Source organism: Poecilia reticulata, linkage group LG9 (assembly GCF_000633615.1).
Source record: "Poecilia reticulata strain Guanapo linkage group LG9, Guppy_female_1.0+MT, whole genome shotgun sequence".
NCBI lineage: Eukaryota > Metazoa > Chordata > Actinopteri > Cyprinodontiformes > Poeciliidae > Poecilia > Poecilia reticulata.
The window spans coordinates 1,998,697-2,010,202 of record NC_024339.1 but is presented as its reverse complement, the minus strand read 5'-3'; the positions used below and the strand labels follow the sequence as shown (position 1 = coordinate 2,010,202).

General features: G+C 39.6%; 1 protein-coding gene across 2 annotated transcripts in view; it reads right to left on the bottom strand.

Annotated features, from left to right (window-relative positions):
• loxl2b (lysyl oxidase-like 2b) overlaps positions 1–11,506 on the bottom strand; it is a 46,332-nt gene that overhangs the window by 12,532 nt on the left and 22,294 nt on the right. Inside the window, exons 5-8 of one of the 2 annotated variants that reach the window (XM_008417306.2) lie at positions 8,002–8,218; positions 3,448–3,631; positions 1,933–2,084; positions 1,471–1,638 (exon numbers count right to left, since the gene is read on the bottom strand). In XM_008417306.2, coding sequence (XP_008415528.1) covers positions 1,471–1,638; positions 1,933–2,084; positions 3,448–3,631; positions 8,002–8,218 — 721 coding nt within the window. The remainder of the gene's footprint in view (positions 1–1,470; positions 1,639–1,932; positions 2,085–3,447; positions 3,632–8,001; positions 8,219–11,506) is intronic. The other variant, XM_008417307.2, reaches the window with a different exon arrangement.

Sequence of the window (11,506 nt, the reverse complement as noted above, 5' to 3'; positions counted from 1 at the left end):
TATATATATATATATATATATATATATATAGTCATAGTACCCCCAAGAATTTAAAACTACTTTCACCCCTGCTTATAACATGTTATAAAGCTCAAAATCACATTAAAACTTATTTTGCCACTTTAAAAACAAACAGGAATTTCAGTGACTTTCAGTACAGAATTCTTTTTGGAATTTTATAAGCTGAACTTTGAACAATTCTTCTTCACTGAGATTTTTTTTTATCTGACTGCTGAAAAGTCACACTTGTAAATTTTCAGTCACTTGAAAAAGGTAATTAAAGCAGTGATGACTCACCTCAGCTCCAAACACAGTCACGTTTGTGTTCCAACATGTACAAATTCTTGTACTAGGAAATCTCAGTAGGATTTCCTATTAGGTCAAATACATTTCCGTATGAAAGTTTTCACACTCAAAAAATGATGTTCCTAGTTACAGACTTATAATAACAGAAGCGCTGTAAGTACATCTGTCCTGTTTCTGCTGACAGACCTTGTAAAGCTTGTCTGGAGGTGTCCTGTGATCAGGCAGCTCTACATTCCACAGCTCTGCAGACACTTTTAAACGCTGTTGGAGCTAACCGCTACGTTTCCGACTGTAAACGATATTATGAGCCACTCACTTTATGCCAGAAGCCTGAATTTGGTTTTAGTGCTTACTCCTGTCAGCCTTGCCAAAAACAAACAGGTCACTGACACCGAAATTTAACTGTCAACATGATGATTTAATTAAGACGGAGGATGTTACAGTGGTGTGAAAAAGAGTTCGCCCCTCTACCCAATTTCCTATTATTTTGTATGTTTTTCACATTTAAGTGTTTCAGAACATCAAAATAATTTAGCTATTAGTCAAAAACCACACATGGTTTTTGACAAACAAAATGCAGTTTTTAAGTAAAAAGGTTTATTGTGAATGGAGAGATTTTTAAAGCCTCAACAATAATATTTCTTTTGCATGACGATTTTTGAGTTTTCATGGTTAAAGACTTAACCCTTGTGTTTAGAAAAGGGCTCCAACCGACTCCACACACATAAAACTTGTATCATTTGCCACAGTCCTGCTGATAAACCTGCACTTAACCATGACAGACATGAGTGTGTGTGCATGGTTGTGTGTCTTGTGTGTCTCTGTGTTGCCCTGTGACAGACTGGCGACCTGTCCAGGGTCACCCCCGCCTCTCGCCCGAAACGTTAGCTGGAGATAGGCACCAGCAACCCTCCCGACCGCACAAAGGGACAAGGGTGYAAGAAAATGGATGGATGGATGGATGGAAATAGTCCTGCCACGAGAAAGTTTAAGGCTTTAAATACGTAGTTAACGTATTTAAAGCCAAATTACCTTTGAATGCCTTAATTATAGAATGTTGACCACACACCCTCATGAAACACGATGTTAGATCCATGCGAGTTGACTTGACGTTTCCTCTTTCTAAGAACACATGCAAACTTGTTCTGCTAAAGACACAAGTACCTGGAAGGCACTGCTGGCGAAGCCCAGGCCCAGCTGTCTGCACACCACCATGGCCTCCATGGTTCCCCAGCCCTCACTGCACACTGTGCCCCACACCAAAGAGCCGTTCCTCTCCATCAGCACCTCCACACGGCCTTCAAAGGGGTTACGGCCTCCTCTCAGACGCAGCTGTGGGTTAAAAATTAGAAAGGAAAAACACACAGCTTAGTGCAACATCACTGAAAAGTATTAAGAACTTCAACATTCCCCCAATACCAGTCAGAAAAGCCATCAGAGAATCATTCTGTGATAAGAAAAAAAAACCCAAATTCTTTAGCTTAGTGGTTTAGAATATGTCTCATGCTGTTCGGCAAGCAGACCCTCATCAAAAACAGCTGTTGAAGACAAACTAGTAAATCTCTAACTGGATCTGGTTTCCTTGTTAGAGGTTCAGATTTGTACCGAAATGGAGGAGAGACTGACCCTCTGCTCGAAGCCCATAGCTGGGACGTTACATCGGACGGCTGCATCTTCTTCATGGCTGCAGCCCAAGGCCTCCTTGTTGAAGGGACACTCGGTTACGGACTTCTCAAATCCGGAGCACTTCACTTCATTCATGTGCACCGGCCCCATCCCTGAAGGGCGCACAGGTACGCAGGAGGTGATCAGTTTTTCAAACTTATTCGTTTGTGATTCAGATAGTGAAGACTTCATTAATGAATTAGTTTTATGTACTCAAAGATATAACTCAACATGGTTCCCCTAAGCTCTATTGGATATTCAGGCAACACTGATTGCTGCAGGCTTGTGAAAATTCATTCTCATGTTCAGACTAGAGATTGAGCAGCTTGTTGATTTCAGAATGAGAGTTTCCAACGCAGACAAATGGGCATTTTATGTGAAAAAAATTTTCACTTTATTGTTAGATGGTTCTATATCCTTTCTGATCAAATATTAATATTTTGCTTCCCAAAGAATGTTGTTTGAATTGTAGCCCTCTGACTCATAAATGAATATAAAGCCTTAAGTTAAACTGAGATAATCTAAGATAAAATAGGCTAAGTTAAACTATGCTAAACTAAACTAAGCTAGGTCAAGATATGAGGAAGTTAAGTTAGAGTTATATGGAATAATTTCAGCTAACACATGGCAGATTACCTTTCTTTTAAGCTAAACTAAGCATTTATTCATCTAAGTTATGTTCCCCAACATGAATTAAGTTTACTGAAAACAATACAAACCAACATTAAAACACAACAAATGTCAAATATTACAAGTATTTTCTCAAAATAAAAAACAAATAATCATTTTTTCAGTTAATTTCAATTCTAGTTAAATTTCAAAGCATGTAAAGGATAAAAAAATAATGTCTGTCAGTCAAACCTCCCTCACAGCAGAGCAGAACAGGACAGTGGTTGAGTTTTAGACATTTGCAGAGGTAGATCAGATCAGCTTCACATGTAAGTATCAGCCGATCACAGGTCTCTCAAAATTAAGGAAACTGGCCATTAAACCAGTCGGCCAATAAATCGCTGCATCCCTATTAATTTTCACAGCTATGCAGACTAGAAAACTGCTACGGAATTTAATCCACATTAGATCTGAGACGTCATGACCCTAAGAAAATCTGCACACGGTTGACAAAAAAAAAGGACAGAATCAGTTTGTGAAATTTTACCAAGACGTGGTTTTACTCGACAGGGAAAGTGACGGCATGTCGGAAATTATAGACAGAGAGTTGTTCCAGCAGTAAAAACGGTCATTCTCAGCTATCTATTATGGGTTAGCTTCAGGTCTGCTTTCTAATTAGCATGGCTGTTTGGCTGCTTTGCCCTCCTCTGTACATGTTGGCCACATGTTTCTGTAGACCATAATCACTGGTGAAACTGAATCTGCATCAAACAGCAGTGGGGATAAAAGAGCCATCCGGCAAAACATTTAGAAATAAATCAATGAAAGTAAAACAGACACTCTAGAGACGGCATGGACGATGCGTACCTTGTCCAAGTTGTCCTCCAGACAGCGCTTCCTTTGCTGAGCCAAAGCCCAGCTCCCGACACACCACAGTGGCCGACAGCAGGTTCCAGTGGTCATCACATATGGTGCCCCACTCTCCATTCTTCATGACCTCCACCCTGCCCTCCCCCACGATGGCTCCACCGCGGAGGCGAACCAACGGCTGCTGAAAACGACAAACACACAGCGTCCAGAGGAGCCTCTGTTAAAGCAGCAACAACTTTTTAAAGTTCAAACCACATATTTTGACTAATCTAATGAGTAGCGCTGTAATGAGGATCTCGATTATTAAAATTTCTCGAAGTTTTGATAACTTATGTTTTACTATTTAGCTCACTGATGATTATTTGTGCTGCGCAACAATCTCACTGTTGATGGAGCTGTTGATGAATGCTAAGTGCCGTTGTTTTCTTATTTAGGAAAGAACTGAAATTATTATTTTTCACAAGCATCTTCTCCTTCATATACGGAGTCCACCTGGTGACATGGGAGAAAAAAAAACGTGGTCATGACTTAATAACACTTGCACACCACTTGCTATAATTAATTAATTCCACAAAGCAAACAAGTCTTTTCGTGCAAGATTTTTTACTTTCACTCCGACAGTAACCAACCGTTGAAGCTGCAGGCGTGAAACACTGGACTGAAAGTTAGTTAACGATGGAAGCGGTTTGGGGAGAGGGAAACCACAAAGTCCAGCTTTCGTTTGAAGAGATCTTCAGCTATTATTTTGAGTCAAGTTGTTATAGAAACCATAATTGTCTGGTTGCTGCATAGCTGTTTGTTTAGGATGCTTTTAAAAAACGTTATATATTGCGACGTTGTAGAGTCCAGGCTGTGTTTTTATTGACATTGTGCATTTTCTAGTAAAAATAATCCACCATTGTATATTATTAAGTTTGTGTACATGTGGGTTTCCTCCTCATTACTGCACAGCTGAAGTTTTACGGCATTGAACCACAATTAAAAAGTAATAAAGATGTAATAAGGCCACTGTCAGTCTTGTTTAGCTTGTAAAGCTGTTAATTTCCAGATGTACAGCAGGAACACTTGTTAAGATTCAGACTTTAACCCTTGTGTGTGCGAGGACTGAGGTAAACGTAGATGACTTTGGCAAATGATACAGGTTTTATGTGTGTGGGGTCGGTTGGAACCCATTTCTAGACACAAGGGTTAGGTCACATTTGTTAAATTAGATGTGGAGACATTTAAAAACTCCCAGTGACAGGAGAGGAAGTTTTAGAGGAGGCAAAGTTACATTTTCTACATAACAATTACAGCCTGTTACAAATAAAAGGTCTGCAAAGGTCATGGCAGTCACAGAGATTGATCTTAAATCAAATTAACCCACATCAGAACCAAGGATGGGACTTAAACAGGCTCAATAACCTAACAAAGAAGGTTGGTTCTGTTCTGGGTCTGATCTGGTTCTGCTCTGTTTCTGTTCGGGAAACGACTGTGGAACCTCTGGAGACGATKGAGCAAAAAATGACTTTTACATAAACTCAAGAAAATTATGGACAACCCTTAGCTTCCTCTTGTTTTACAAATAAGGAAATACTATTTACATTGGTAATTTTTCTTTTAGAAAATAAAATAACTCGATTAATATCATAAATCCGACATGGTAGGAAAAATTGGAGATGTATATTTTTAAGCCATATTGCCCGGCCCAGCAGACTGTAAATAAACTGAAGCTTTAATGCAGCCAGTAGCCTGTCTGTCATGGTAACTAACCATCCCAACAATTACTAGAATAAACAATAATATTGCTGTTTTGAGAACATTTTCAAGTAATCTACTGACTACAAAAGTAAAGTATAATGGTGTATACTTTAATAAACACCATCATAGCATAAAAATGGAAGTTTGCTTTCTCAAACACCATAATACTTTAATTTTGAAAAGAGCACCTCACACCAGAACTGGAAAGTAAAACACAACAACGGAAAATATTAAATGAAATGGAAATAAAAAACAGACAAGAACAAAGACATAAGAAAATAGCCTATTATATCTCTGTAAATAAAATTGATTGCTTATTGGACAGGCTTAGCAGCCAGTATGTTACAATGGTAAGCTAACCGTTAGCAGCAGAAGCTTCCTTGTTGCCCATCTGCAGGGTAGACAGAATGAAAAATGCATTAAAAAAAAAAAAAACTTCTTTGGTAAACGTAGCACAACAAACCCGGTTGGGGCCAAAGCTTCGTGTCAGTGAGGACCGCTGCGCTGCGGACATCCGGAGGTTCAGAGCCGCTCCCAGCTCACCACCCAGCTGTGCAACGTGACATGAAGCATGAACGCTCATAGCTCGCACAGCTCCACTGAGGTCACTCAGACAGAAATTCATGTCGGCGCCGCTCGTGGAAAAAGTATTAAGACGTACAATGTTCACGATAGATGGGGGAATATCCTTCCCTCTTCTCAGTGGAGAGGTCAGAGGTCAGAGCTGCTGAGTGATAAAAAGAAAACCTCACTCAGATATAAACGCTGAATCAGGAAGATATCTTAGATAAACAGAGGTTTTTATACCGACACAGACCTTCCCTCCTCCCCTTCCTCTCCTTTGGTTTCAGGTTTTCCACCAGATGTTAAACCAGCAGGACGGCAGTCATTTTCTCCCACTAATAAACATCCACATGACCACACTGGTGGTGGGTGATGCAAAGCCAGCCTGGCTCACATGTGGTGTTCTCCGAGGTTGATTCAGGACCTGCATGGAGGCCTTCGCCATGCCCTCTCTGTCTACCGTTCCGTCACGTTTTCAGTTCGGATCGACAGAAAACGTGACTGCTCTACCGGGCTGAATCACCAGGGTTTCATGCTGAGGATTTTTTGAAGGTAAATACATGAGGAAAAGGCAAAATCACTGTCCAACATTAACTTAGAATAAAGGTATTGACAAAAATATCAGCTTTTTTTCTTTTTTTTAAGAGATATTACTACCGACTCTGAACCATAACCAGGCAGTTCCAGGTGTTTGATCATGAGCGGTGTGATGAAACGTCTATGTCACAAAACAATACACACGGAGGCTAATGAGACCATATGAGGTTAGCAGGAATCATAGAGCACAGGTCTCACAAATAAAGTTGTCAGTTATCATAAAAGTTAATTGGTGTAGAACAATCCAGTCCAGGTTTGACTGGTCTACATACTGAGGTTCCTCTGCGTGCCTAATCTAATGTCAAAGAATCTTACAAGGACATTTGTGGAGACAGATGCTTTGCTGTGGCTCTGGAATAAACCTGCACCCTAATATTAAATCAGCGCAAACTCTGGAGCTTTTAAATCGCTTCTGAAGACACTTTTATGATCTGGCTACACGTCACAAATTATTTTTTTTGTGTTGTAACTTTGTCGGTCTAACTGTTTGATGTTTGATTTTTTTTATTCCTGTACTGACAGCCTGTGCTGTCGGAAATGTGTTGTATATACAAATTTGACCTTGACCTTGACATTTTTGTTTTTTAAAAATAGAAGAAAGATGTCAAAAGTGTCTAATTTTGCTTAAATGATCCAGTCCAGTCCGGTCAGTCCAAGTAATTTACATTTTCATCTAGAAGGGATCAAATGTGATCCAGACTACTTAAGGAATCGCTGAGAGTTCAGAGGAAGTTCTGATGCTAAAGAAGCAGATGCTAACGTTAGCATTGTTAACAACTAATATTTTTTCACAACGCACATCTCTGTCTCTGTCATCATTTCTTTTTTCTACCGACAGAGCTGCCATAAATATGGACGAGGCGCCTTCTGTGCTTTTGTTACTGCATGATGCAGATTAGCATGCTAACGTCTGTTTTAGCCAACACTGTCAACCAAAGCAGAACTAAGTCTTTACTTGCTACACAACTAATCTCAAAATTAGGGCTGTAGCGATTCCTTGAGGTAATTCGAATACCAAAATTATTAAAATTCCCCAAGGCAAATTATCTGCCGCGAAGCTTTGTTAAATTATGTTTTGTTCTTTAGCGCACCATGTTCCAGGTGGGTGATTATTTGTGTTGCGTAACCCTCTTACTTCTGCCTATGAGTTGTTGACGAACGCTAAGTGCTAGCGGCACAACGTCCAATTTTCAACTTCAGTCTGGGGGGATTTATTTGGTTTAATGTTATCATCAAACTCGCTTGGTGATAAATATTGTTATGCTCTTATTTTGAAGGTTCAGATTTCCATATATTTTGTAGAGAATGGAAATGACTTACTTCATATTTTAAACATCCTACAGTAGGTTGACCCTTTAAAGACACTTTTAAGAAAAATTGCATTACATTTTGAATATAAACTAAATATTATATAAAATTAAGAACATTATGGACAATTCTTTCCATCCTCTTGTGTCTTTACTATAAATTGTCTTCTTAATCATGCTATCTGTAATACTGTACCACTAATTTATTTTAATCTTTGGAAGAGCTAAGAAATTTCATAAGCAACTATGGCTTAAGTTTAAGTAGCAAATTACTTTACCCACTTTACTGTAACACCCCCAAAGAGCTGAAGACTTTATTACGCTGAGGCGTAGCCGTGGTTACCTCTTGTCTGAAGGCCTTCCTATACCCTGTCATGGGCGCCGGGGCGAAGGCTCTGCCAGGCACGCAGCTCACCACCACAGGCATCCCTCCAGCGCACGTCTCATTGGACTTGATAGCTAGTATCTGACCCAGCTTGCAGTTGGACAGGTGGGCCTCGGTGCCAGTGCAGTTGACAGAGAAGTCCCAGTATGTTGGCTTCCTTCTGCGAGCGAACATCCTGGACAGACAGAGGAGCAAAACAAATTCAAGCTCAATTTTGAGAACATAAATCAAAAGATCATATGATATGGAAAAGCAAGTGCTTTGGTCAGATGAATCCAGAGTACCATATAACAAGAGATTTTCCCCATGTTATAAGTGAATTAATTTGCCTATGAAAGTAAACATACAAACACATTTTATTTGTTTAGCACATTTCAGCAGCAAGGCATTTCAAAGTGCTTTACATCATAACAAGCACAAAAACACAAAGTCATGCAACATAGAATCAACAATCAAAACATTACATTAAGTCAAGTGCCATCGTTAAATTCATAATTGATTATATTTCAAACACAACTCTAAACAGTAGTCATTTAATATCAATATTAAGGAACTATTGACCTAAAACAAGCTCCTATTTCTTGCTGAAAAGTTATTTATGAGTTAGTTTTGTCTTATTTAAAGTGTACTAAGATCTTTGCACAGGAAACTAGACCAAAAATACTTGGTCTAGTTTTTTTGGTAAATGGTAATGGTAAATGGTAAAAAATGGTAAAATTTTCTTGTTTTCGCTGTGTATTAAATTATCAAGTCACTTGTAATATAATTGGGGCAAGTTTCAGGATTATTAGCATATCACATAACAACATGATTCCACTGTTGTGGTAATCTCCTACTCTGTGATTATGAATAATCCTCTGTTATGTATTTAATGATCTTCTCCTGTCTTCCTGTCTCATCTCTAATGATAACAATAAATTCTACCCATAAAACATGCTTTACATTTACAGAAATCTTAAAGTACTACAATCAATAAAACCGTCTCTGTGATGCAGACGCAAAAAGCTGAGCAGGTCAGGACAGGCACTGATGGTTTTTCATTTGGGAGCTGGCAAGGAGCAGCTAGCTGCCGACTGGAAGCTCTCCAGAGCTGGTGTTCAAAGTAGCCGGCTTCGCTGTCTGTTCACAAGCTGCTCGTTCTGTTCTGTCCATATGGAGCCCAGCTCTCCTTCCTTTCATTTCCCTCACTTGCTTCATCATGTTTAGGGCCACTGAGTGGCTCTGAACATGTCCCAGCAGTCACTGGGTTAGTCAGAGGGACACATCTTGATTCATCCTGAGGCTGTGCAGCTCTGCATTTCCAATTATAGATGAATGGAACAACATTTTTGAGATATTGAGATGTGACTCTGTGGCTCTAGAATACTTTGGTAAATATAAGAAAATCACTGGTGGCTGCAAAATAACTTGAATTTGTGAACTCCACCACCACGCCGAGCAGTTGGTGTGACGTTGCTGGATGTTAGAGACAAAAACTATTTTTCTCATCTGACTACAAGTAAAGGTGGGCAGATCGATCCACTCTATCGGGATATTAATACCAACACKGTATCAGTAATGAATCTATGCTGGTGTAGTGAAATCAATATTTAGTTCTAGATTCCCTCTTAAAATTTTACTTCATTTTTGTGTTATAGTTTCTCAACTTTATTTCAAAGAATAATTTGTTTAAATTTGTTTTCAAATCATAGTTTTTTTTTGTTTACTTAGAAAAAGTGCACACAAATCATATTATTCGTGTATTTATAAACTTTGTCCAAATTCTGTCCTACCACAAAACCGCCTAAACGTCAGAAGTTTGATGATATGTCGATACTTAAATAAAAAGTATCGGCATTAGTATCTGTATCCGTGATGAGGGTTCTGTATTTACTTGGTATCAGATCAGTATGCAGTATCGCACTCCTCTGACTAAAAGTTTGCTCCATTTCGCTGAGAATTGCTGATCTGATCTGATCTGATCAGCAATTGGTTTTGATAAACTTTTTAAATGTTTTAAGACTCATTAGATGCCACACACAAGAACCCCCATTTAACTTATCTACTTCAAATAACATATTTTTCATCTTTATTAATTGATTGTAAAGCAAGTATGTTTAAATAAATTGAGAGAACATTCTCCAGTTTCCAAAACCTTAAAAATTTGCTGTATGGATGCAACACAGCTAAGACTTGTGAAAGTCAGGATTACGAAACTGCTGCCGTTCCTGGCTCTGTTCTCATAATGGCAGACTGTGGAAGTACACTGTATGTTTCACAAGGCTGATGCACGAGCAGCCTGACACGTAGACGGAAAGTTGGGGAGCATCTGTTCTCCGCTGCGGTTACCTAAAGCAGGAGACTTCCAGCGTGAGCAGACAGAAAATGTACGGTTATCTAGAATCCTGGAGGTTTTAATGGAGGGCCGTGTTTAATTTGTGGCTAGTAGGACAGAGAGCTTCCTTACGTTAGCAGGATTTATGATCCATCAGTGGTTTCTCAGGCATTACATGAGCTGAGTGCGATGCACTGATGCCAGACAGCCAGGAGTCAGGTACGGGTTACAGTGTCTGATGTCACACACACCTGTGCTACTCTGGATACATATTTAAAAATCACACCAGCATGGCTTACACATTGGCAAAAAACAAAAAGTAGTGTTTGAACCTCTGGTGGTCTCTGCTCTAGCACTAGCACCAGGCTCCTCCTAAATTGGCCCAGAAAATAGAAAATATACCAAAAGTTCTTATTGCCGGTGATCAGTGGAATACAACACACAGAGGACGAAGACGAACTGCTTCCCCCGTGTCTGATGTTAATAATCACCCAACGTTTGAGAACCTAATCAATCTAAGTAATTTTTTTCAATGATTTTAATGAGATCTTGTGTGTTTTACGTATTGATGACTGTTTCATAATTGTGTGAGATTTCAAAATCAGACAGAGAGGCAAAGAAGCTGTGATATACTTCAGAACTTTAGTTTGACTCAACATGTGAAACAGGCAACATGCAGTCAGGGACACACTCTGAGCTTGATTACCAATAAGGGTGTAAATCATTTTTCTGTTATCTTTGAAAGTACAACTTCTGTTGACTAAAACGTTTTCTTAAGAACAGCACTGTAGAAACTTTCAGTCTAATCCACTCTTGCCTCTATCCTGATGAGTTAATAGATTGTTTTCAATCTAAAATTCCACTCAACCTCTCTTTGTCAGGATCCGTGTTTCCCCAGTTATGTTTTTTGTTTGTCAGTCTTGTTTGTCTTCCATCCTGGTTGGAACCGGCACTACGCCTGGTGTCCACCAGAGGGCACCACCTCTCCACCCCTGAGAAGCCGCCTGGGTCAACCCGTACACACACCTGCAGCTTGTTGAGGAGGCGTGTGACGGTGGATATAAGCAGCGGCTCCACTTCATCTCACCGCCTGAGTGTTTGCTCGCATTGGTAACACTACGTTCCAGAACTAGGCCCCCTGAGTATTGT